The sequence below is a fragment of the Salvelinus namaycush genome, chromosome 5, assembly GCF_016432855.1.
Source record: "Salvelinus namaycush isolate Seneca chromosome 5, SaNama_1.0, whole genome shotgun sequence".
Lineage (NCBI taxonomy): Eukaryota > Metazoa > Chordata > Actinopteri > Salmoniformes > Salmonidae > Salvelinus > Salvelinus namaycush.
This window is the reverse complement of record NC_052311.1, coordinates 17,348,880-17,376,660: the sequence shown is the minus strand read 5'-3', so window position 1 is coordinate 17,376,660 and position 27,781 is coordinate 17,348,880. Positions and strand designations below refer to the sequence as shown.

The 27,781-nt window shown below is 44.4% G+C and overlaps 1 protein-coding gene across 2 annotated transcripts in view; it reads right to left on the bottom strand.

Moving 5' to 3' along the window:
* Nucleotides 1–1,808: 1,808 nt before the first annotated feature.
* LOC120048015 (inositol polyphosphate 5-phosphatase OCRL-like) overlaps nucleotides 1,809–27,781 on the bottom strand; it is a 33,664-nt gene continuing 7,691 nt past the window's right edge. The window contains exons 5-24 of one of the 2 annotated variants that reach the window (XR_005476959.1): nucleotides 27,086–27,199; nucleotides 24,207–24,401; nucleotides 23,629–23,896; nucleotides 22,521–22,676; nucleotides 21,957–22,058; nucleotides 21,454–21,568; nucleotides 21,164–21,280; nucleotides 20,639–20,820; nucleotides 20,164–20,275; nucleotides 19,746–19,855; nucleotides 18,803–18,938; nucleotides 18,436–18,546; nucleotides 17,855–18,020; nucleotides 16,979–17,214; nucleotides 8,855–8,974; nucleotides 8,428–8,512; nucleotides 5,948–6,075; nucleotides 5,606–5,717; nucleotides 2,563–5,197; nucleotides 1,809–2,530 (exon numbers count right to left, since the gene is read on the bottom strand). Coding sequence is in view for 1 of the 2 variants with exons in the window: in XM_038993682.1 (XP_038849610.1) it covers nucleotides 5,073–5,197; nucleotides 5,606–5,717; nucleotides 5,948–6,075; nucleotides 8,428–8,512; nucleotides 8,855–8,974; nucleotides 16,979–17,214; nucleotides 17,855–18,020; nucleotides 18,436–18,546; nucleotides 18,803–18,938; nucleotides 19,746–19,855; nucleotides 20,164–20,275; nucleotides 20,639–20,820; nucleotides 21,164–21,280; nucleotides 21,454–21,568; nucleotides 21,957–22,058; nucleotides 22,521–22,676; nucleotides 23,629–23,896; nucleotides 24,207–24,401; nucleotides 27,086–27,199 (2,690 nt within the window). In the remaining variant the exon portion in view is untranslated. Of the gene's footprint in view, nucleotides 5,198–5,605; nucleotides 5,718–5,947; nucleotides 6,076–8,427; nucleotides 8,513–8,854; nucleotides 8,975–16,978; nucleotides 17,215–17,854; nucleotides 18,021–18,435; nucleotides 18,547–18,802; nucleotides 18,939–19,745; nucleotides 19,856–20,163; nucleotides 20,276–20,638; nucleotides 20,821–21,163; nucleotides 21,281–21,453; nucleotides 21,569–21,956; nucleotides 22,059–22,520; nucleotides 22,677–23,628; nucleotides 23,897–24,206; nucleotides 24,402–27,085; nucleotides 27,200–27,781 lie in introns of both variants that reach the window. The other variant, XM_038993682.1, reaches the window with a different exon arrangement.

Below are 27,781 nucleotides of genomic sequence, written 5' to 3'. Positions count from 1 at the left end.
CATACTGCCCATCTCCTGTAGTAAACCATCCTCGGTGCAGTGTTCTCCATACTGCCCATCTCCTGTAGTAAACCATCCTCGGTGCACAGTGTTCTCCATACTGCCCATCTCCTGTAGTAAACCATCCTCGGTGCACAGTGTTCTCCATACTGCCCATCTCCTGTAGTAAACCATCCTCGGTGCACAGTGTTCTCCATACTGCCCATCTCCTGTAGTAAACCATCCTCGGTGCACAGTGTTCTCCATACTGCCCATCTCCTGTAGTAAACCATCCTCGGTGCACAGTGTTCTCCATACTGCCCATCTCCTGTAGTAAACCATCCTCGGTGCACAGTGTTCTCCATACAGCCCATCTCCTGTAGTAAACCATCCTCGGTGCACAGTGTTCTCCATACAGCCCATCTCCTGTAGTAAACCATCCTCGGTGCACAGTGTTCTCCATACTGCCCATCTCCTGTAGTAAACCATCCTCGGTGCACAGTGTTCTCCATACTGCCCATCTCCTGTAGTAAACCATCCTCGATGCACAGTGTTCTCCATACTGCCCATCTCCTGTAGTAAACCATCCTCGGTGCACAGTGTTCTCCATACTGCCCATCTCCTGTAGTAAACCATCCTCGGTGCACAGTGTTCTCCATACTGCCCATCTCCTGTAGTAAACCATCCTCGGTGCACAGTGTTCTCCATACTGCCCATCTCCTGTAGTAAACCACCCTCGGTGCACAGTGTTCTCCATACTGGCCATCTCCTGTAGTAAACCACCCTCGATGCACAGTGTTCTCCATACTGCCCATCTCCTGTAGTAAACCATCCTCGGTGCACAGTGTTCTCCATACTGCCCATCTCCTGTAGTAAACCATCCTCGGTGCACAGTGTTCTCCATACTGCCCATCTCCTGTAGTAAACCATCCTCGGTGCACAGTGTTCTCCATACTGCCCATCTCCTGTAGTAAACCATCCTCGGTGCACAGTGTTCTCCATACTGCCCATCTCCTGTAGTAAACCATCCTCGGTGCACAGTGTTCTCCATACTGCCCATCTCCTGTAGTAAACCATCCTCGGTGCACAGTGTTCTCCATACTGCCCATCTCCTGTAGTAAACCATCCTCGGTGCACAGTGTTCTCCATACTGCCCATCTCCTGTAGTAAACCATCCTCGGTGCACAGTGTTCTCCATACTGCCCATCTCCTGTAGTAAACCATCCTCGGTGCACAGTGTTCTCCATACAGCCCATCTCCTGTAGTAAACCATCCTCGGTGCACAGTGTTCTCCATACTGCCCATCTCCTGTAGTAAACCATCCTCGGTGCACAGTGTTCTCCATACTGCCCATCTCCTGTAGTAAACCATCCTCGGTGCACAGTGTTCTCCATACTGCCCCACAATCTCTGTTGGACCCTCCATTCTGACTCCACTGCTCCTCCTCAAACTGCCGGCGGTAGGAAGACACTCTCACCATGGCCTCACCATGGCCATGGTTGGTTTACTGGGACTGGTACTGCAGGCGGGGGCTACAGTAACTAACACAGGCAAACGGACGATAGTGAGTCCAGGTTGAGGACTTTATACATGGAGATGAGGAGGAATGTTTCATCCAGGCGATGGATCTCTCCCAGCCCGCTGACTGGTCTAACTACAGGGGTTAGCGTCAGCAGCTGGACATTTGATATGGAGCAGACAAGTCAGCCATAGTATGTCACTTCTTTTTTTTTTTTCATGTTTTACAGGATAGAAAGGATTCCCAAAGGGCTGTTGAGTGTTTCACCTGTGAACAACTGGGTACACCAATAAAGAGGTAAGATAAAGTGTTTTTTTCATACATTATTTTATTTCAGTTAAAAAAACAGCTGTGCACATGTAGCATTATTACTAAACAGACCATTACAAAAGCCACAGTATGAAGGGGAGCAGAGCAGGAAAAGACAACACATGAAAACACAGACAGACCACAGATGAAGGGACAGCTAGGACAACATGAGTGTGGGCTGATCTCCCAATTTGAATATTAAATTCTGACAATATCTCTGCAGCTGGGGTTGACCTTGTCTCTGATGTAAAAGCTTTGTGTTGTGAATGAGATGACAATCTCAGATTCACTGTTCCTTCTCGGTTAGAGTCCGAGACAACAGGTAGTACCAATCCATCCAGGGCCAATCATGGTTTGGCAAAGCTAAGCGCTTAAGTCTATGACAACTCTGAAGAACGCTACAAGCGCATCTGGCCCATTTTAGAATGTACTGTACGGATGATTGCAATCAGGAAGTTACACAAGACTTGGGCCTACTCCACTCAAAATCCTCTCTGGGTGAGAGCTGACAGAGACAACCAAACTGTTAAGTGCTTTGATTAACAGCCTGTCATTGTGTTAGCTACGAGATTATGCAATATTAAAACACTTTAAAACGTTGAATGCCTTTTCTGTAGTAGCCTGGACCTGTAGTAGCCTGGACCTGTAGTAGCCTGGACCTATAGTAGCCTGGACCTATAGTAGCCTGGACCTATAGTAGCCTGGACCTATAGTAGCCTGGACCTATAGTAGCCTGGACCTATAGTAGCCTGGACCTATAGTGTGTTTGGTGTTGGCAAATCTTCAATGCTGTCACACCTTACATGTGGCATGACAACCATAGAGGGGTTTGCTACAGCACATAAAGTATATGGAACCAGGCTCATCCTTACAGTACATGTCTGTTGACTAAGTAACAGGCTTTTCTGGCTAGATTACAGTACATGTCTGTTGACTAAGTAACAGGCTTTTCTGGCTAGATTACAGTACATGTCTGTTGACTAAGTAACAGGCTTTTCTGGCTAGATTAGTTGACTGGAGACATAAGAAAGGGAAACGTTTCCAGTGGAAACAAGTGTCATAGACCAACCGTGCCACACATCAGGCCAGCCAGGAGCTGTTTTGACACCTTATTACTAACGTTACTAGACGACAGTGTGGAAAACAAAGGGAAGAAACACTGTAGAAATGTCACAGCATTAGAGTTCCTCGTTTCACACCCATAACACGTTCCACGACAGCATTAGGGGAAAAAACTGTTTTGTCTCAGCGGGGAGTAATGAACATCTAAATCCTGTTCAACCTGCACTGTAAAAAATGCTTTGCCACTGAAAAAAGTATTAGGGTGCGTCCGAAATGGCACCCTTTTCCCTACATAGCGCACTACTTTTGACCAGCGCTCTCTGGTCAAAAGTAGTGCATTATATAGGGTATAGGGTGCTACTTTAGATGAAACTCAGACAGTAAAACAGGGCATTATATTGTCTGAATCGACTGTGACAAGAAAGGCCCTTGCCTGAGCACACAGGCCCAATACAATGAGGCTCTAACCAGTATGAAGGCAGACAGCGAGGCAGACAACGAGGCTGAAGCGAGGAAAGAAAATATAAACAAGCATGAGGAAAAGTTAAACGATGGTACCTGCATGACCAACAAACAATACATATATGTTGAACACACAGTTTGCACCACCATATTAAGAGGTGACAGCAGAGTCAAAAAAAACACAAGAGGTCAATGCGGACAGGAGAGGGACTGTTTGCAACAGTTAAGATATCGATGCCGTAGTGGGTTTGTCTTTGTTATGTAGCACACTGTAGGGAGGGTTTTTCCCGGACTCAGATTAAAAGCCTACTCATTTTAGTCATGTAACAGACACTCTTATCCAGAGCGACTTACAATTAGTGCATTCATCTTAAGATAGCTGGGTGAGACAACCACATTGAACCACTCTTGAACTAAGAAAAAGCATGCTCAATCGAGAATGTTACTCTCCAATAAGATGAATCTGGGTCTGAGAAACTGGCCCGTAGAATAGCATATACTGTACAAGCAGGAGGGATGACTGATCACTCTACTGTGAAGTTAGTGTGACTTGGGTTCAGAGTTGTAATGTACTTGAATGGAGAAATCAGCCTAACTCACGATAACACTCAAGATTAAGTTACACACAATCCCCAACACACCTTCACTGATTTTGAACAGCACGTGTTTCAGTATGCCAGAAGCAAAAGGTAGGCTTGAACAACCATGGGCGGTCAAACAATATCCAAAATCTGGTCTCTTAAAACAAGTATGAAGTTGAAATAAACTCTAAAAGATGGTACAAAGTTATGTAAGGAAAAAATATAAATCATAAATAACATTTGTTTAAACCACAGCCCACTGACAGTTCTAACACATCTCCCAATATGTCTCCCAGATCCCAGAAAGGACTGCTCCGGATTGTCATCATTATCTTGTAGAAGAACGTCAAACTTCCTTGGTCGGTATTTCGGACAAGCAAGGATTCATTTAGTCTCTCTGTGTTCACCAGAAGTCTCTTGCGTCCAATATCACTACGTACCCATGGGTTGAATCGTTCACTCTGAGAGGAGTATCCACCAGGTAGAATGCGATCCAAATCTTCTGCACGACCCTCTATGTGTATCTTTAGTGTAACGTACTAACGGATCATCATTATCTTAGTATCTGTGGGTTCATACATACATATTGTACTTCCATTCAGAGTTCACATTCAAATCAGGTAAAGGGAGTCGTTTTGGCACGGAACAGTCCTAGGTGGGGGTTGAATGGGGCACGGAACAGTCCTAGGTGGGGGTTGAATGGGGCACGGAACAGTCCTAGGTGGGGGTTGAATGGGGCACGGTACAGTCCTCAGTGGGGGTTGAATGGGGCACGGAACAGTCCTCAGTGGGGGTTGAATGGGGCATGGGGGAGGGATTGCCTGGGGAGTGGGGCATCAGTTAGTTGACTGTTCACTGTCACTCCAAGCTGCCAACACCTAAACTCCTGGTCCTGCAGCCACACAATGAGCAGAGGTGAAAACTATGGGATTTGGTTAATGGTGATGGTTGTGAGTGACTGAAGTACAACACTACAAAGGCTGGGGGCTGGGGCATTGATAAGAGTATGATAAGAGAGGGTCCCATATAATTGCACTGTTTGTTCTCCCACAACACAATCCACCATGGTCCCTTACACACATACATACACCTTGTGTCCACCAAAACCCCATTCCTCAGTCTGTCATCAAAAGGTCCAGGCTGTCTGATTCCCTGACCCCTCACTCCTCGTCCCCTCCCATGAGGAAGCCCAGAATGAAGTCGATGGCTCTCTGTCGGTCCTGCGCTGTCTGTCGGCCCACCATGTTGGGCGGGGGCCGGATGAGCAAGCTGGCAAAGAGGGTAGCTGGCATGGGGCACAGTGGAGGAGGTAGAGGAAGATGTGAGAAAGAGGCATTTCTAAAGCAACATGGGTTGAGCCGTTTCATTTCAATTCAGTCAGGATTCACTGAATTGAAACTCCAGTTAAATGTTTTATCAACATTACTGAAAATAAATTAAATTTTTCAATTCTAGACTTGGGAATTTCATTTCCTGAATTTATTGAATTGAAGTAGTATTGACTCTAAATCTGGGTCGTGTTCAGTATGGAAGATACGTTTTGAATTGGAGAGAAGCAGGGACATACTACTATATCTGAACATGTCCAATAAGAACACAGATATTTGCATTCCGTGGCATAACGCTTTGCTACAGTGTACCCTACTGAAAAAGCACATGTAGGTTATAGAAAATGTGGCAATGGGGAACTGACCTATGAGGTTGGCAGTGAGGTTGTTGTTGTGGGCATATTTCAGCAGCTCCTTGAGGAAGGCCATCAGGTAGCGGAAGACGTTGCGGTGAGCCCGGGGCAGCTGGGAGATCAACTGACAAAACAGCCCAGAGAAAAGACAGATGAGAACTACAACCAGCCCCTGTAGAGCCGAGAGGACAAACTATGTCTTATGTTTTACAATGATTATACATATTAACTTTATTGATTCAACAGAAGTCAATGACTCCTACTCATATCCATTTCCAGATTCATATAAATTGACTTTTATGTGGAAATATTTCATGTTAGGCCACCCTAAAATCATAATTCAGTTCACTGCACCTGTTTGCAGAGGCGGCTGTCATGGGAGCAGTCCAAGCTGCGCTGGTAGAGCTCGTAACAGACCACTGGCTCAGGCAAAGCTTCCAGAAATATCAACAGGGCCTCGGCCACCGAGTGGTTACAACCAGCTGACACACACAGTCAGGGAACAGTCAGAAACAGTCGGGCAGACAAAGTTGGGGGGACACAGACTTGTGGCCGAGGGTGGGTGTACAGTGTTTGAACTTGACTACATTGCTGTCATACTGTGCAGAATCCCTGATCTACAAATCCCCTTGAATCCTAAACAGCTACTCATTACGTGATGAAGATTAGCAATCAGTTCAAAGTGATCCCCTCAAACAAGCTGGTTGTGTGTGTGTTGGTGCATGAGCATACGTATGGACAAGAAGATTGCACACCGTACACCACAACTAACACAGATATCATACTTCCTCCACACTGCTAATCTATGTGCCTTGGCACCAGTCTGTGTATAGCAGCCGCTTTATCGCAGTGACCCAACTAACTGTGTGGCATCTCAGTCACAGTGTCCTGTTACAGGGCTGGGCTTACTAGCGGATCAGGGCCAGGGGGGTTGGAATGACTGGGGTCATATGAGTAAGGATTACAGATGGAGTCAGGAATGACTGGGGACATATGAGTAAGGATTACGGATGGAGTTAGGAATGACTGGGGACATATGAGTAAGGATTACAGATGGAGTCAGGAATGACTGGGGACATACGAGTAAGGATACGGATGGAGTCAGGAATGACTGGGGACATACGAGTAAGAATTACAGATGGAGTCAGGAATGACTGGGGACATATGAGTAAGGATTACGGATGGAGTTAGGAATGACTGGGGACATATGAGTAAGGATTACAGATGGAGTCAGGAATGACTGGGGACATATGAGTAAGGATTACGGATGGAGTTAGGAATGACTGGGGACATATGAGTAAGGATTACAGATGGAGTCAGGAATGACTGGGGACATACGAGTAAGGATACGGATGGAGTCAGGAATGACTGGGGACATACGAGTAAGAATTACAGATGGAGTCAGGAATGACTGGGGACATACGAGTAAGGATACGGATGGAGTCAGGAATGACTGGGGACATACGAGTAAGAATTACAGATGGAGTCAGGAATGACTGGGGACATATGAGTAAGAATTACGGATGGAGTCAGGAATGACTGGGGACATATGAGTAAGGATTACGGATGGAGTTAGGAATGACTGGGGACATATGAGTAAGGATTACAGATGGAGTCAGGAATGACTGGGGACATATGAGTAAGGATTACGGATGGAGTTAGGAATGACTGGGGACATATGAGTAAGGATTACAGATGGAGTCAGGAATGACTGGGGACATACGAGTAAGGATACGGATGGAGTCAGGAATGACTGGGGACATACGAGTAAGAATTACAGATGGAGTCAGGAATGACTGGGGACATATGAGTGAGGATACGGATGGAGTCAGGAATGACTGGGGACATACGAGTAAGGATACGGATGGAGTCAGGAATGACTGGGAACATACGAGTAAGAATTACAGATGGAGTCAGGAATGACTGGGGACATATGAGTGAGGATACGGATGGAGTCAGGAATGACTGGGGACATATGAGTGAGGATACGGATGGAGTCAGGAATGACTGGGGACATATGAGTGAGGATACGGATGGAGTCAGGAATGACTGGGGACATACGAGTGAGGATACGGATGGAGTCAGGAATGACTGGGGACATACGAGTGAGGATACGGATGGAGTCAGGAATGACTGGGGACATACGAGTGAGGATACGGATGGAGTCAGGAATGACTGGGGACATACGAGTAAGAATTACAGATGGAGTCAGGAATGACTGGGGACATACGAGTAAGAATTACAGATGGAGTCAGGAATGACTGGGGACATATGAGTAAGAATTACGGATGGAGTCAGGAATGACTGGGGACATATGAGTAAGAATTACGGATGGAGTCAGGAATGACTGGGGACATATGAGTGAGGATACGGATGGAGTCAGGAATGACTGGGGACATATGAGTAAGAATTACGGATGGAGTCAGGAATGACTGGGGACATATGAGTGAGGATACGGATGGAGTCAGGAATGACTGGGGACATATGAGTGAGGATACGGATGGAGTCAGGAATGACTGGGGACATATGAGTGAGGATACGGATGGAGTCAGGAATGACTGGGGACATACGAGTGAGGATACGGATGGAGTCAGGAATGACTGGGGACATACGAGTGAGGATACGGATGGAGTCAGGAATGACTGGGGACATACGAGTGAGGATACGGATGGAGTCAGGAATGACTGGGGACATATGAGTGAGGATACGGATGGAGTCAGGAATGACTGGGGACATATGAGTGAGGATACGGATGGAGTCAGGAATGACTGGGGACATATGAGTGAGGATACGGATGGAGTCAGGAATGACTGGGGACATACGAGTAAGGATACGGATGGAGTCAGGAATGCTGGTGTCCAGGCAGTCGATGACACTCTGCAGCTCCTCCTGCAGGCCCGGTGTCTGGAACAGGTCCTCCTGGAAGAACGGCAAGGAGTTTACAGGAGAATGTCGTTTTGAAATTACGTTGAAATAAGGGTAGGGTAGAATACTATTTACAGGTCTAGAATAGTGCCTAGAAGAGTTAGCCTGGAATACACTTCTTCAAACAGAAGTGACAATAGTGAAATGGAGTGGTATTCTGTTTGGATTCCTTGTTAACCAAGGTTACCCCTCTAAGGAATATCTCATTCTGAAATTCATCCAAATTCATTGCAACAGCATTTCAGAATCTTCATAATTGGGATTAAAAACATACTCTGATGCCGTACGACCTAGAAATAAAAGTGCTTTGAACATTTCCTTTAACTATCCTCTCACCTGCTGGCAGGACATAGTAAAGAGGTGGTTCACCAGCAGCCACACCTCCTTGGGAATCTTTAAGGGCTTGTCCTCCGTGCCAGCACTGTCCACCATCAGGAAGCTCACCCTGGACTTCTCCTGAAGTAACACACAACCACAACATGTTAGAAACATAAGATACTATACTGAGAGAACCATCACAACATGTTAGAAACATAAGATACTATACTGAGAGAACCATCACAACATGTTAGAAACATAAGATACTATACTGAGAGAACCATCACAACATGATAGAAACATAAGATACTATACTGAGAGAACCATCACAACATGATAGAAACATAAGATACTATACTGAGAGAACCATCACAACATGTTAGAAACATAAGATACTATACTGAGAGAACCATCACAACATGTTAGAAACATAAGATACTATACTGAGAGAACCATCACAACATGTTAGAAACATAAGATACTATACTGAGAGAACCATCACAACATGTTAGAAACATAAGATACTATACTGAGAGAACCATCACAACATGTTAGAAACATAAGATACTATACTGAGAGAACCATCACAACATGTTAGAAACATAAGATACTATACTGAGAGAACCATCACAACATGTTAGAAACATAAGATACTATACTGAGAGAACCATCACAACATGTTAGAAACATAAGATACTATACTGAGAGAACCATCACAACATGTTAGAAACATAAGATACTATACTGAGAGAACCATCACAACATGTTAGAAACATAAGATACTATACTGAGAGAACCATCACAACATGTTAGAAACACAAGATACTATACTGAGAGAACCATCACAACATGTTAGAAACATAAGATACTATACTGAGAGAACCATCACAACATGTTAGAAACATAAGATACTATACTGAGAGAACCATCACAACATGTTAGAAACATAAGATACTATACTGAGAGAACCATCACAACATGTTAGAAACATAAGATACTATACTGAGAGAACCATCACAACATGTTAGAAACATAAGATACTATACTGAGAGAACCATCACAACATGTTAGAAACACAAGATACTATACTGAGAGAACCATCACAACATGTTAGAAACATAAGATACTATACTGAGAGAACCATCACAACATGTTAGAAACATAAGATACTATACTGAGAGAACCATCACAACATGTTAGAAACATAAGATACTATACTGAGAGAACCATCACAACATGTTAGAAACATAAGATACTATACTGAGAGAACCATCACAACATGTTAGAAACATAAGATACTATACTGAGAGAACCATCACAACATGTTAGAAACATAAGATACTATACTGAGAGAACCATCACAACATGTTAGAAACATAAGATACTATACTGAGAGAACCATCACAACATGTTAGAAACATAAGATACTATACTGAGAGAACCATCACAACATGTTAGAAACATAAGATACTATACTGAGAGAACCATCACAACATGTTAGAAACACAAGATACTATACTGAGAGAACCATCACAACATGTTAGAAACATAAGATACTATACTGAGAGAACCATCACAACATGTTAGAAACATAAGATACTATACTGAGAGAACCATCACAACATGTTAGAAACATAAGATACTATACTGAGAGAACCATCACAACATGTTAGAAACATAAGATACTATACTGAGAGAACCATCACAACATGTTAGAAACATAAGATACTATACTGAGAGAACCATCACAACATGTTAGAAACACAAGATACTATACTGAGAGAACCATCACAACATGTTAGAAACACAAGATACTATACTGAGAGAACCATCACAACATGTTAGAAACATAAGATACTATACTGAGAGAACCATCACAACATGTTAGAAACATAAGATACTATACTGAGAGAACCATCACAACATGTTAGAAACATAAGATACTATACTGAGAGAACCATCACAACATGTTAGAAACATAAGATACTATACTGAGAGAACCATCACAACATGTTAGAAACATAAGATACTATACTGAGAGAACCATCACAACATGTTAGAAACATAAGATACTATACTGAGAGAACCATCACAACATGTTAGAAACATAAGATACTATACTGAGAGAACCATCACAACATGTTAGAAACATAAGATACTATACTGAGAGAACCATCACAACATGTTAGAAACATAAGATACTATACTGAGAGAACCATCACAACATGTTAGAAACACAAGATACTATACTGAGAGAACCATCACAACATGTTAGAAACATAAGATACTATACTGAGAGAACCATCACAACATGTTAGAAACATAAGATACTATACTGAGAGAACCATCACAACATGTTAGAAACATAAGATACTATACTGAGAGAACCATCACAACATGTTAGAAACATAAGATACTATACTGAGAGAACCATCACAACATGTTAGAAACATAAGATACTATACTGAGAGAACCATCACAACATGTTAGAAACATAAGATACTATACTGAGAGAACCATCACAACATGTTAGAAACATAAGATACTATACCACAGTATACTGAAGAAATGATGTGTCAGAGCACAGGCCTGATTCTGACACATAATCTCTATGGTTAGTAACATGACTGGAACCAGCTTCACCCAACTTTACCCGGTCGATTCATAAACTTACGAGCTGCTTAATTAGGAGGATTTGATTCATCCTGTGCCATCACCTTCAATACGATTTAAAGGTATCGCATTGATCAGAACGTTGATTCCATTCCTAAAATGATTACATAATATGGCACATTGCGTGTCATTTCAGGTATAGGGAACATATTAGAGCGGATTATCTCGAGGGTTGGATGTCGGGTCGTCTTGGAGGACAGTCATTTAACTGGGAGTGGATCACATTGTTTTGTATCTAGCTGAGAACAAGCGAGAGTGGTTCCAAAAATAACCTCTGGCAGTGGGGGTCACACATACGGATACACAAACTCACAGGACTGGAGTGGGACACCATGATAGCCTGCAGAGCCAATTACAATATCAAGAGCTAGGCCGAAGTTATTGTAAGTTAGAGAGCCTCTCAAAGTGCTACTGTTGTTCCTTAAGGGTATTTGAGTGCAGCTTCTAAGAAAGATGTAGCCTAGACTATGGTTAGGTAACCAGAAATAAAGGCTTTTACAGAACTCTATTACATCAGGCCCTGGATGTTGATTTGGGAAGTCTTAGTTTGTGGCCCTGCCATGAAAACTACATACAGTAAGGTGAACACTGCATGTAGCAGAGTAAAAACTCTGGAGAGCTACCCTCCTGTAGGTTAACTCCAACCCTGTTCCTGGAGAGCTACCCTCCTGTAGGTTTTAACTCTAACCCTGTTCCTGGAGAGCTACCCTCCTGTAGGTTTTAACTCCAACCCTGTTCCTGGAGAGCCACCCTCCTGTATGTTTTAACTCCAACCCTGTTCCTGGAGAGCTACCCTCCTGTAGGTTTTAGCTCCAACCTTGTTCCTGGAGAGCTACCCTCCTGTAGGTTTTAACTCTAACCCTGTTCCTGGAGAGCTACCGTCCTGTAGGTTTTAACTCTAACCCTGTTCCTGGAGAGCTACCGTCCTGTAGGTTTTAACTCTAACCCTGTTCCTGGAGAGCTACCCTCCTGTAGGTTTTAACTCTAACCCTGTTCCTGGAGAGCAACCCTCCTGTAGGTTTTAACTCTAACCCTGTTCCTGGAGAGCCACCCTCCTGTATGTTTTAACTCCAACCCTGTTCCTGGAGAGCTACACTCCTGTAGGTTTTAGCTCCAACCTTGTTCCTGGAGAGCCACCCTCCTGTAGGTTTTAACTCCAACCCTGTTCCTGGAGAGCTACCCTCCTGTAGGTTTTAGCTCCAACCTTGTTCCTGGAGAGCTACCCTCCTGTACATTTTAATTCTAACCCTGTTCCTGGAGAGCTACCCTCCTGTAGGTTTGAACACCAACCCTGTCCTGGAGAGCCACCCTCCTGTAGGTTTTAACTCTAACCCTGATCCTGGAGAGCCACCCTCCTGTAGGTTTTAACTACAACCCTGTTCCTGGAAAGCTACCCTCCTGTAGGTTAACTACAACCCTGTTCCTGGAAAGCTACCCTCCTGTAGTTTTTAACTCCAACCCTGTTCCTGAAGAGCCAGGGGTCTCTTTCCAACCAAGATGCATGACATGAGGAGAGAGGAGATTCAGCAATACTTGGAGGACAATGGAATTAAATAAAAAAGCATATTTATTGCTAAAAGTATAACCAACGAGTTGGGGCTTCTGGCCTTCATAAGGGTTTTGAAATACAGAGCATATAATATGCACTCAAGCACATTTAATGACAGTCTTATAGGGATATCAGATTGAGGACTAGTACAGCTACTACTACTGTAACAGGGACAGACAGGACACCACTGGGTCTAGAGACCTGTACTATAACTACTACTACTGTAACAGGGACAGACAGGACACCACTGGGTCTAGAGACCTGTACTATAACTACTACTACTGTAACAGGGACAGACAGGACACCACTGCGTCTAGAGACCTGTACTATAACTACTACTACTGTAACAGGGACAGACAGCACACCACTGGGTCTAGAGACCTATACTATAACTACTACTACTGTAACGGGTACAGACAGGACACCACTGGGTCTAGAGACCTGTACTATAACTACTACTACTGTAACAGGGACAGACAGGACACCACTGGGTCTAGAGACCTGTACTATAACTACTACTACTGTAACGGGTACAGACAGGACAGAACTGGGTCTAGAAACCTGTACTATAACTACTACTACTGTAACAGGGACAGACAGGACACCACTGCGTCTAGAGACCTGTACTATAACTACTACTACTGTAACAGAGACAGACAGGACACCACTGGGTCTAGAGACCTGTACTATAACTACTACTACTGTAACAGAGACAGACAGGACAGAACTGGGTCTAGAAACCTGTACTATAACTACTACTACTGTAACAGGGACAGACAGGACACCACTGCGTCTAGAGACCTGTACTATAACTACTACTACTGTAACAGAGACAGACAGGACACCACTGGGTCTAGAGACCTGTACTATAACTACTACTACTGTAACGGGTACAGACAGGACAGAACTGGGTCTAGAAACCTGTACTATAACTACTACTACTGTAACAGGGACAGACAGGACAGAACTGGGTCTAGAAACCTGTACTATAACTACTACTACTGTAACAGGGACAGACAGGACACCACTGCGTCTAGAGACCTGTACTATAACTACTACTACTGTAACAGAGACAGACAGGACACCACTGGGTCTAGAGACCTGTACTATAACTACTACTACTGTAACAGGGACAGACAGGACACCACTGGGTCTAGAGACCTATACTATAACTACTACTACTGTAACGGGTACAGACAGGACACCACTGGGTCTAGAGACCTGTACTATAACTACTACTACTGTAACAGGGACAGACAGGACACCACTGGGTCTAGAGACCTGTACTATAACTACTACTACTGTAACGGGTACAGACAGGACAGAACTGGGTCTAGAGACCTGTACTATAACTACTACTACTGTAACAGGGACAGACAGGACACCACTGCGTCTAGAGACCTGTACTATAACTACTACTACTGTAACAGAGACAGACAGGACACCACTGGGTCTAGAAACCTGTACTATAACTACTACTACTGTAACAGGGACAGACAGGACACCACTGCGTCTAGAGACCTGTACTATAACTACTACTACTGTAACAGAGACAGACAGGACACCACTGGGTCTAGAGACCTATACTATAACTACTACTACTGTAACGGGTACAGACAGGACACCACTGGGTCTAGAGACCTGTACTATAACTACTACTACTGTAACAGAGACAGACAGGACACCACTGCGTCTAGAGACCTGTACTATAACTACTACTACTGTAACAGAGACAGACAGGACACCACTGGGTCTAGAGACCTATACTATAACTACTACTACTGTAACAGAGACAGACAGGACACCACTGGGTCTAGAGACCTGTACTATAACTACTACTACTGTAACAGAGACAGACAGGACACCACTGCGTCTAGAGACCTGTACTATAACTACTACTACTGTAACAGAGACAGACAGGACACCACTGGGTCTAGAGACCTGCAGTGACTGAAGCCCTTAGTTTATTTTTGGATCCCAAAACAGCATGTAAAAATGGACCATTGTTTTGTCTGAACCAATGTGCTTCCCTAATCCAGAACACGAGGTCCTGTATATATTTGGTCAATTTCAGCTGTTTTTATGTCAAATCAGAAAAGCAACATTACTTGACTAGAACCTGGGTTGCCTATATCGCTGAGCAACAGCAGGGCATCAGACTAGCCTCACAGTGGAGAGTGGGACACCATAGAAATAGAACGACTAACTATTCTATTTCTATGGTGGACACACCATGTAGAATGTACCTTTTCCATGTAGCTGTCCTCTCCCTTTGCCCCCAGCAGCCCCCAGCACAGCAGTGAAGTTGGAAAGGAATGATCAAGGCAATGAGAGGCAATGAGGGAAGAGACAGAAAGAAGAGAGAACAGAGGAGATACTGTAGACAGGAGATAATGCATAACCACCAAGGAGTCAGGAAGATAATGATAGGCTGTGTTAAAGGTGCAATCTGTAGGTCATTTCTGATTTCAAAAAAGTATTGTCCCGGGCTGCCAAGACTGGGAGAGGGTCTTTATGCGAGTGTATTACACACTGATTGTAGTGTGTTTTTGTTTCAGCATTGATTTCTTGAGCATTTCAGGGGGTTAAAAAGTTACAGATTGAACCATTAAAATTGAATTTTCCACCCAAATGTACCCGTGCAGAGTCAAACAGAATGACATTAGAATAGTGACAGTGGAAGCAAGAGATCATTTGAAATGGATCATATAAACATAGAATACTAATCTAACTAAGGGCAAGGTGGATATAGATAGCCCATGTAAAATAACAATATGGAGAAATGCATGGACAGACTTTTTGTATTATAAAGTAGACCCGAGTATATGACTAGCCTAGACTTAGTCAATACTCCCAATGTTTCAGGGAAACCCTTCTGACATTTGTACACACTAATTGCCACTTCCTTATCCCCTTGGGGATTCTGAACACAGCCACAGGTTGAGACATTCTCTCTGCATCAATGGACAAATATCTAGACCAAATCTATGTACTCTTCAACACCAGTCTGAGGCCTGCTGCAGTGTCAGCTGCTTTTCATTTCTTACCTATTTAGAGGGTTTAGGGTTAGGGAAGCCAAGTTTAGCAGACTCTCATGCCAAAAGTGTCATGGAGAAACACAACTATCTGCCATTGCGGCCTTCAATGACTAAAGAAGTATGTAAAAAAAATTGACCTTGTATTGACTGTTCAACTAATCCTGCATGAACACTAAATGTATTGACTGTTCAACTAATCCTGCATGAACACTAAATGTATTGACTGTTCAACTAATCCTGCATGAACACTAAATGTATTGACTGTTCAACTAATCCTGCATGAACACTACATGTATTGACTGTTCAACTAATCCTGCATGAACACTAAATGTATTGACTGTTCAACTAATCCTGCATGAACACTACATGTATTGACTGTTCAACTAATCCTGCATGAACACTACATGTATTGACTGTTCAACTAATCCTGCATGAACACTAAATGTATTGACTGTTCAACTAATCCTGCATGAACACTAAATGTATTGACTGTTCAACTAATCCTGCATGAACACTAAATGTATTGACTGTTCAACTAATCCTGCATGAACACTAAATGTATTGACTGTTCAACTAATCCTGCATGAACACTAAATGTATTGACTGTTCAACTAATCCTGCATGAACACTAAATGTATTGACTGTTCAACTAATCCTGCATGAACACTAAATGTATTGACTGTTCAACTAATCCTGCATGAACACTAAATGTATTGACTGTTCAACTAATCCTGCATGAACACTAAATGTATTGACTGTTCAACTAATCCTGCAATGAACACTATTTAAATGGCCCTTCAATATATATATCACTCCTATCCTACCTTGAACGTATCCCTTCCTGGTTGCTACAGCAACTTCACATTAGCTAGTTCCACTCACCAGGTCGATGAGCTTGGTGATGGGGACCTCCCGGATGGGCTTCTTTATGTGGCACAGGGTCTCCAGCGAGGTACCGAAGCAGCTGGGCAGGTAGTTGCCTGAGATGGTGATGAAATAGTCCTTGCCTCGGTCCAGGTGCAGCACCAGGATGTCTTCGATGGCGTCCTCTCCCAAGTTGAGCAGCGTCACCGAGTCCTTGCTCACGTACACATCCAGGAAGATCTCTAAAGTTTCGTCTGGTGGGGAGAGACCGAGAAGGGAAGTGTTCATTAGGGTATGCCATTGACAACAATTTGTAATAAAAGTAGACATGAGCGTTTCTTATTGAACAAATCCAGGTAGGATTTGTTTCAGTCTGTTTTCTTGGGTTTTGGTGCCTCAACAACACAGCCCTGGTGGTATGATAAAAGATGAAGGACACCATTGAGAACAGTACATACATAGCTACAATGGGTTACAACAGAGTAGAGATGCTATACATATGCATTTTTCAGTCCAGTTGTGAAACAATCCCTAGTCCCTAGGAACCTTATATAAATCTTAAAAGGAATGTATTTGATAGGTAGGCCTGTAAACAATATGGTAGCAGCTCCATGCCCTCTGACAGGCTTGGTAGGACTTCAAGCATATTACTGTATACCTAAAAAGAAAAACATTCAGATTCTCTACAAGTGTTTAAAGAGTAGGGGCTAGCGGTTGTCTCTGGACCGGGCCTTCCTTTTCCCTCTTCCAGGAGATTATTCAACTGAATGATCAGTGAATCTTTAGATCCTCAGATCAGTGAAATCCCACCAAGGAAGGAGCAAAGGATACACTGTGAAAGTATCCCAGCACGCAGGGCGTGTGACTGCCTGGCTGAAAGTGAAGGGGACTTACTGGGCTCTAGGAAGCCTTCGCTGGGCTCAGCGCGGAGCCAGTTCTTGCAGTACTGCAAGTCGTTGAGCTTGGGGATGAAGACAAAGTGGCAGGCGACCTGCCCGTCGTTAGAGATCACAAAACTCTCCCGCTGCAGCTGGCGGAACTTGACGTCCTTAAAGGTGAACTATGGGAGGCGAGGGAGAGATGGAGAGGAGGGGAGAGAAAGAGAGAGGTTGAGAGGAGGACAGACTCACAGACATTGTTATAGTAAGCCAGAGTGCAAGAATGTTTGTTTGATCTATGCAGTAGATTGTTTGAAATGCAAATAGATCCCCATACCATTCTACACCTGCAAAGTAACTCAAGCATCTTGGCAGACTTGTCCATTTTCTTAGGCTATCATTTTCCATCAGGATTTTAAATCACAAGTCCCTGACTCAATACTTGCTGTCTTGGTATCAACATGACTATGTACCTTACTTAATGACAATCACTGACAAAACAGACTTATTGATCTGACACAAAATATCAGGGGGGAGGAAATGCTGGACAGGAAATCAATAAGATGAGAATCATGTCTCTGTGTTCTGTCGACTCACCTCTCTGTGGGTCAGTGCCAGAGACGGGAGGAATTCGTTCTCCATCCTGTCCATCATGCGCACGATCTCCTCAAAGACTTTCTTGTGGCGCGCCTCGTTCACCACCTTCACCTGTGACACACACAAATAGAATTTCTCGATCCAACAACAATTCATTCAATATAGCATAAAGCACGCTACTCAAGAATAAACTTGTATTTTATGATCCTCAATGAGCTGTATAGTATGTTAAAGGTATGTGTATTTTACTAAATGGACTCCTTGTGAATTGTGAATGTCAGGTCTCCCTTGACTGTCTCGACCTCAATCAGTCAGATGTGATTTCCAGATGCTGACAGGCAGTGTAGTGTGTTTACATGATCCTCACCCCGACACTGAAGAGGGAGCTGACAGGCTTGTGGTCGCTGGTCTTCAGTTCCATGTGACTCCTGTAGTGGAGCTGCTTCACATTACTGCCCCTCCACAGGATCCGATCGCACCACGCTGGGACACGACACTTCCCACTGCAGGAGAACCCCGGAGAAAAAGACAGGGGGTAGAGACACGGGGTCAGCTGTTCATTCGGCACCAAATGAAAGATAGCAGATTGAAACAGTGATTGACAACGTGGACTAGTCCAATAAGGCAGTGGTTCCCAAACTGTGGGGCACGCCGCCACTAGGGGTCGGCAGGGGGGCAAGGAGGCCAGTAATAGTAGAATGCACGAGGTGCAATTTCGAAATTGGGTAGTGCATCATCAGTGTTCTTTGCACCATGACAAAATGTGTAGAATTGCAGGAAGTAAGCTTTAAAGCTGCTAAATCCTCTCCACCAATAAGAGGGGTTGAACAGTTTGTATAATGAACAGTGCTTGTGCTGAAGGAGTGAAAACATTTGGGAACCCTTGCAATAAGGAACAGTCATTTTATTTTCCGTTACAAATGTTCAGTTAAATGCCACACAACCCAGTGTTTCCCTAAATACCCTAGATTTCCAGGTAAGTCACATACTCCCCCAAAGAAACTTCCTGGGTCTTTTCAAGTTATTTAGGCAGTGGGGAACAAAGCTGCTTAGGGGGCCCGGCCCACCTCGTCAATATTGGAGAGAATGGTTGGAAATGTGACTTTTCAGGTTTGATCTTACCAGGTATGTTAAGATGAATAATCAAGGTGCTATGGCATATGAGGATTAGCCTACACAGGGTATATCCTTTGCACTCAGTTGGGTGGAGGGTGGGGGGGTAATAGCAGACACATCAAACTACAAAACTCTATGGGTGTTCTCGAAGTATGTGATTGGTGGGAAAGGAATCAGGATCAGTGGTATTTTACCTAGAGTCCCAGCGGTCCGTCTTGGCGTCATACTTGTACGTGGGCATGAAATTGATCTCTCCCTCCATGAAGTCTGTGAAAGCTCGCTTGTTCTGTCTCTGGATATTTAGCTTCGCACAGAGGCAGGAGGGGAAATATACCAACAACACATTATTCAGAGACAGACAGAGGAACTCCAGTATTTATAACCCTTTAAACAACCAGAGAAAAGAGGAAATGAGGAGGACACAGAAGTCCTAACTCCACTGTACAAATCCAGCTTTGTTATATTCAATGTCTTTCTTTTTGTTGTTGTGCAGAACTTTAAAATGCCAACATGACTTCAAGCAGTATTAGTTCATTCGTATTTTAATATAAAAAAATTGTAAAAAACATTGACAACGGACTCGATAACAGATGTGTGTGTGTGTATTCTCACCTGGTCATACTCCTGCAGTTTCCTCAGTTGGTTGTGGGAGATGAGCTGTTTGACCTCAGCTGCATCGTACACAAACAACCGGTAGTTCAGATCTCCTACCCAGATCACTACACTGGACCACAGAATGGATGAAGAGTTATGTATTGTAACACAACAGCATGTAAACAGTCTTACAGTAATACCATACGTTTACACATTACACTGTATGAAAAAAAACTGTGACATGGTTACACTATTTTACAGTTAAATGATATGTTGAAATGGCGAACTATTACCTGAGAATGTCTCTCTCTGGGATTTAATTACATTAGCACCAAAGAATTCCATCTATAATAGTAATGACTACTGTAAGCCCCTTGATCCTGAAATACATAGTATTACTGAGAATACATGGCTAATGCACTAAGTGGTATGCTAGTGTAGACATTGGAACAAGGCCTATGACTCTACAGTATGGGTCTTGGAGGGGACTGACTCGTGTTTGACGATATTGAGGGGAGGGTGGTCTAGCATGTGGAAGCTCATGCGGGCACAGATGTCTTTGTAGTCCTGGTTCCTCCTCTCAAAGTCCTCGACGTGGGCCGCCAGGTGGGAGTTGACAAAGCAGAAACTGGTGTTGTGGAACACAAAGCGCACCGCCACACCTCCCTTGTTGCCCTGGAAGGAGAAAAGAAAACATTGTATGTTGACTGACTGATTGATTTGTTTGTTTAGTAAAGCATCTTGCAACAGATGCTCAGCCCGTATGGGTTTAAAGGACACGTGTTATATGAAAAACTATACCTTTTAGAGTATATGAGCATAATAATACAATACTTTGCAGTAGCAGTATATTATTGTGGTATTCAAATATCTCATTCACATTTTGTCTATGTTCTGTGTACCAAATGTATCTATAAATGTCAAAGTTATAAAGTTATGATGTTATTAAGTCGTAAAGTTAATGGGAGCAAAAGGCAAACACAAGCACTTCCTCTTAGTTGACTTGACTTGTTCGTACCATTTTTCCCATGATACCAGTTCCCACGTGCTCCGCCGCAACCTCTTTAATGTGATTCTTGTGCACCTTGTTGACAAACACCACCAGCATCATGCCCACTAGTCGGATGGTACGCACCTGGGGAGACAGAAGCATCCATATCCAAATTCTATCAGTCTATTATGAACTAAAGATGTCCTTTTATCAACATCTACTGCTCTCAGTGTGTAATTACAATAACGTAATATTGTAGATGATTAAACCATTTGTGTTTTCCACTGAAGATGAGAAGAGTGCGCTCATTGACTCACCATCTTGTACTTGGCTTTGGGGTGGAGACTTCTCTCCACAGCCTCCACCCACAGCTGCTCCTTAGAGGAGTCAAGATAGAAGAAGGCCTCCGTGCTCAGGTCCAGCTCCTGGAAACTACGGCACCCAGAATGCACAGGGAAATCAGCGCGGTAGTTCCAATGTTTGGGAAATTGCTCAAAAGCACTCTTTATAGTATGTAATGAACTGTCTAGTTTACAACTAGCAACGTCCATCCATCATTAATGATGTGGAATTAAGAGGATCCAATTCAGAAAAGTATGTTAGATCCACAACTCTGGGTCGTATTCACTAGGCAACAAACAGAAGAAAACGGACTGAAGCAGAAGGGACTACCTGAAGTTGTCCAATAAGAAACGCTTGTCTTCATTTTCCGTTGCAAAACATTTTTGTAACGGTTTGCACTGATGAATACGACCCAGGTTCATTCCTTCATACATGCTGTGTAGAAGACATTGGGTACTCAGATAAACGTGTCACTGACCCCAGAGCGTAGACGTCAGGGGGTTCTAGCGAACAACACAGCCAGGGCTCTAGACTGCTGTCTGGAGACTGGCCATTCACATTCCATGTTCCAGAAAATAATCTGAAACACACAAAACACTCGTATATAGACATTCACATACTTCTGTGGACAGAAACATGTGTGAGTTTAGTGCTAGAGTGTAGCCTGATAAGGGTTACTACTAAGAATAAGAACTTACAGCTCAGTGAGTAAAAGTTGGCTTAGACACTTTTAGTTCAACCCAGGACCCTGCACATTTTGAAAATGAACCACGGAAAAACTAGACTACAGAAAAATGTAGAATAACTGCTGCTATAACCCACTTTCAATGGATCTCCTCAAGTTTCTACAAGTTGGCTACTGCAGGGGAGCATATGTAATGGAGCTGGTTCAATGAACAACTCTTGTGATGTTATCTTGGCTGAGACCTGAAGACTTGCATCATCTCCACAAGCTAATGTGGTCACACAGGAGGCCCAGGTTCGAACCCAGTCGGTGACTCACTGCCCCACCCACCATCCACACAAACCCATGGACAGTCACCTGAAGTCCTTGATGTCTACGTACTCCTCCTCCTTCTTGGCCAGGCGGTGTTTGATGAGGTACTCTCTCTGGCTGGCCTGAGTGGAGAACATGGCGTTCCGCATGCTGTTGGTGGTGGGGCTGTCACTCCACGAGGTGGGCCGGTCAACACTAAGACTACAACATCAGGTGAGGATGAGTCATTCCCACAGTTATTCCATTACATCATTTTTCAGGTAGGGTGTGATGTAAAGGCTACAAATCAAGATCTAGGCCACCGAAATTATAAATAGAGGCCCTTTGACACCAAATGAGCATAATCATAATACCCATAATACCCATAAAACCTAGCGGTCAAACAAGGAAATGGTTCCATTAGTTTTTCTATTCATTTTTCCCCATAGGGGATTTGATAAACACTTAAAATAAGGGCTGTATTTCGTTTAGGCTTACCCTGGTGTGACGTTTTGATAACCATGTAAATCTCTCTAGGACAAGGTGACTTTTATCAAAATGCTAATTAGCATCAAAGTAAATTACATGCAAAACTACAAGCTCCTGCACGTCATCTCTAGCTAACACCTTTGCTAACAGGTATTGTGTCAATTTAAAACTTGCACAAGACAGTTCATAGAATTGTCCATTTAAAGAAATGTTACCAATTTATTCATTACTACATTTAGCTAACATCAGATAGTTAATCCAGAGATCCTTACCGTTGACTCAGTTCAGCAGTCTCGTCCAGATCATCATGGAATTTGTAGTTCTTTATGATAGCCACATTAGCAGCTAATTAGAATTTCACTTTTGAGGGTTAAATACAGGCGAATATAATGATAGAAGTCACCTTGTCCTAGAGAAATTTACATAGCTATCAAAACATCATGCCAGGGTAAGCCTACATGAAACACAGCCCCTATTTTAAGTGTTTCTAAAATCCCCTATGGGAAAAAAGAACGGTGGAAAAGTGATAGGAACCATTTCCCTGTTTGACCACTAGGTTTTATGAGTATTATGACTCTTACTGTGGTACTCTACAGAAGCCAAATACAGATAGTTCTTTAAGGGAAGAAAAAACATCTCCAATAGGATGAGCATACTATGGGACGGTCCTACTGGTAACACTCACTCTGTTTTGGCAGGCGTGATGAAGGCGGCATCTTTAGCCTGTATGGACGAAACTCTGTCTTTGGAAGGGGGGATGGGCGTGGGTGGGAGAGGATTGGAGGGAGTGTAGGAGCCTTTACGGGGAGGCAGAGGGGGAACTGGAGGAGCTTCCCGGGGGGGCCCGATGCCATTCTGCTGGTTCTTCTTCTCCTCCACTTTGAGGGAATGATTGAAGTTGTCCTCGAAGCCAAAGTCTATGGCCAGAGAAAGAGCTGGGTCCTGTCTGTCAGCTGAGATAGAGGAGAGATTCATATGTGAGAAACCTTGTGACATTCACTGTATCATTCAACCGTCATATGCAACAAGTGTCTAGGATTCACACCTGACCTCTTGACTGTAATGTGTGCTGATGTCTGGTAACTATCTGGTGCAAAATGGCTGCAGTAGCATCACCCAGCTGGGTGCTGGACATTGGTTCTGGATAAGGTTAAGTTTCTCCATACAATGTCAAGCGCTTTGAGAATCTGGAAAAGCTCTATAAAATGCAATCAATTTTAATTTCTTCATTCAATTTGACCAATATTATCCATGTATCCATACCTGTGCCGGTCTGGTTGGCTGAAGAGCTGTTGTTGAGGTTGGGAGGCGGTGGCGGTATGCCGGTGGGCTTGGTGTGAGAGGTGACAGCTTTGTGGATCCCTCTCTGAGGAGGGATGGGTGGGACTGGGGCAGAGACTTTGCAGGGAGCCGGCATGATAGGATCCATCGCTTTGATTTGCGTGCTTTTGGACTCGACTGTGGAAAAGTTGGCAGCGCTGGATCACTCAATCAAGAGACAGAGCTACTCTGTGAGTTACATGAGACAGCATTTCTCTACACGTTGCAAACTGCAAATGTGTATAGCATCCTAATACGAGTGCCAAGAATGATCTCATAGATTACAGTAAATATAGGTTGTTTTTTGCAGAGCTAAAGAGAAATGCAATACAATGACAATAGCACTACAACACTCCCTTCGAAGGATCACACCCATTGTTCTATACACCTCCATCTTGTTTCTATTGACCTTTCGCAATACAAATACTACTAGAGATAAAATGTTAGGGAAATGAGGCAACACCCAGCACAACAAGGCTGTTAGAGAGAAAGAGGTTGTGTCCCAAATGGCACCCTATTCCCTATAAAGTGCACTACTTTTGACCAGGGACATAGGAAATAGGGTGCCATTTGGGAAGCAACCTCAGCCTGTGGTAATGGGGTTACACTGTCTCAATCATTAACCAGCGATGCCAAGGCAACGGTTCGACATTTCAAAAACTGTTACTGTCCCCAATCAAGCCAAACTGCTTGGGGACCTATATTTAAAATAGGTAGCCTATTCCTTTCAATATTCCATTAGTGGGTGTTGTAAATGAGGTCATAATCATTAAGAAATGTAATGGATTTTCTATATTTTTAGCACTTTTGGGGGGGGTGAAACATTAGTCTATATACAATGCATCTATAACAGAGTAGTGATGGGACACAGTCAGGGCTCTACAGTGAGACCATTTTACTCGCTTATGCGCCTAAATATTTTGTTGTTTAAACTGGAATGTTAATTTAGGAGCACCAGTGCGCTTAGAAGAATGAAGGATTCTATCTATAATACCGTTCATATTTTTAATTGTGCTCCTAAATGTCTTTGTGTGTGCCTACATTTTTCAACATACACGCACACATGCACCTTGTAAAAAAGGTCAGCGTAGAGCCCTGCCAGTCTTTTAACTGTGGCATATTATATGAAGACAGTGGACACCAATATTAATTTGATACGAGTAATCTCATTTAGATAAGCCACAATCCACATCAACCACAGTCAAAACTAAATCAAAAGACACGGCTACAGGAGATTATCACCTGTGGCTCTGGTAACTCAACGTCAGAGATAGGACGTACCAGTAGGTACTGTGGCACTGCCACCTTGAAAGGGGCATCTGACCGTAAACATAGCTGAGGAATGTAACAGGTAGACATAGGTGAAACGTGAGAGAAGAGGACGTAGGGGGAAACTACTAAGGAGTGGAAGTCAGTCACCCTGGGGAAATAAATACATGTTGGATGAGTTCATGAATAATACATGCACTAGTGAGTAAGGACGTCTGTAGGGTACAGTAGTGTTGAGCAGAGAGACAGTCAGAGAAAGAGAGAAGCAAGAGAGAGAGCGCGAGCCTACGAGAGACAGAGAGCGCGAGACAGCGAGAGACAGAGAGCGCGAGACAGCGAGAGACAGAGAGCGCGAGACAGCGAGAGACAGAGAGCGCGAGACAGCGAGAGACAGAGAGCGCGAGACAGCGAGAGACAGAGAGCGCGAGAGACAGAGAGCGCGAGAGACAGAGAGCGCGAGAGACAGAGAGCGCGAGAGACAGAGAGCGCGAGAGACAGAGAGCGCGAGAGACAGAGAGCGCGAGAGACAGCGAGAGACAGAGAGCGCGAGAGACAGCGAGAGACAGAGAGCGCGAGACAGCGAGAGACAGAGAGCGCGAGACAGCGAGAGACAGAGAGCGCGAGACAGAGCGCGAGACAGAGCGCGAGACAGAGCGCGAGACAGAGCGCGAGACAGAGCGCGAGACAGAGCGCGAGACAGAGCGCGAGACAGAGCGCGAGACAGAGCGCGAGACAGAGCGCGAGACAGCGAGAGACAGAGCGCGAGACAGCGAGAGACAGAGAGCGCGAGACAGCGAGAGACAGAGAGCGCGAGACAGCGAGAGACAGCGAGAGACAGAGAGCGCGAGACAGCGAGAGACAGAGCGCGCGAGACAGCGAGAGACAGAGAGCGCGAGACAGCGAGAGACAGAGAGCGCGAGACAGCGAGAGACAGAGAGCGCGAGACAGCGAGAGACAGAGAGCGCGAGACAGCGAGAGACAGAGCGTGAGACAGCGAGAGACAGAGCGTGAGACAGCGAGAGACAGAGCGCGAGACAGCGAGAGAGAGCGCGAGACAGCGAGAGACAGAGCGCGAGACAGCGAGAGACAGAGCGCGAGACAGCGAGAGACAGAGCGCGAGACAGCGAGAGACAGAGCGCGAGACAGCGAGAGACAGAGCGCGAGACAGCGAGAGACAGAGCGCGAGACAGCGAGAGACAGAGCGCGAGACAGCGAGAGACGGAGAGCGCGAGACAGCGAGAGACGGAGAGCGCGAGACAGCGAGAGACGGAGAGCGCGAGACAGCGAGAGACGGAGAGCGCGAGACGGAGAGCGCGAGACGGAGAGCGCGAGACAGCGAGAGACAGAGAGCGCGAGACAGCGAGAGACAGAGAGCGCGAGACAGCGAGAGACAGAGCGCGAGACAGCGAGCGCGAGACAGCGAGAGACTGAAAGCGCGAGACAGCGAGAGACTGAGAGCACGAGACAGCGAGAGACTGAGAGCGCGAAAGACAGAATGAAAAGAGAAAGAGAAAAAGAGAGAAAGAGCGAGGGCGAGAGAACGACTGGCTCACCTTGCTGCTTGGCTCTCTTCAACTGGGAGAAGAAGGACTGGCTGCGCTCATCATCCTGGAGCTCCAGAATCAGCTCCAGGGCTTTCTCCCCTCTGACCCGTATCCTAATGCAAGCTGGAGGGGCAGGGAGAAACACACATCCACCATTGACTCCCCTTATGGCTACCACACACTCATTCAATTCAATACACAATTTATTCCTAAGGGGCAATTATTGCTGGGTATAGAATGACAGGGCAGGAGGGGCAGGCAGACAACACATGACAGGATACGTTGTTACATTTACCACAACTTAGCCTATACAAATATACCATTTACTCGCTCACCACAACCATGGAGACACTACCCATGTCCACTTGCATTTCTACCAACTCCGCACAAAATGAGGTAGACAGTGATTTGCCAACAGTGAGCTATTTCAACAGAGTGCAGGTTGTCCCATCGCCACAGGCAACTCATGACCAACTTTTGCAACTAAATAAATCTGCAGAGACAACCAGGCATAGAGCTCAGGACATGAATGGCATGCACTAAAAATGTAACCAAATTGGATGAAGAGCTCTGTTACAACCGATTGTCATGTTTTTATTGTAGTACTGTTGCCACAACACTGATGTTGCACATAAGCTCCTATAATAAGGTAGAAACAACAACACAATGATGCTGAATTGCTTATAGTAAACCTCCACTAGAAAT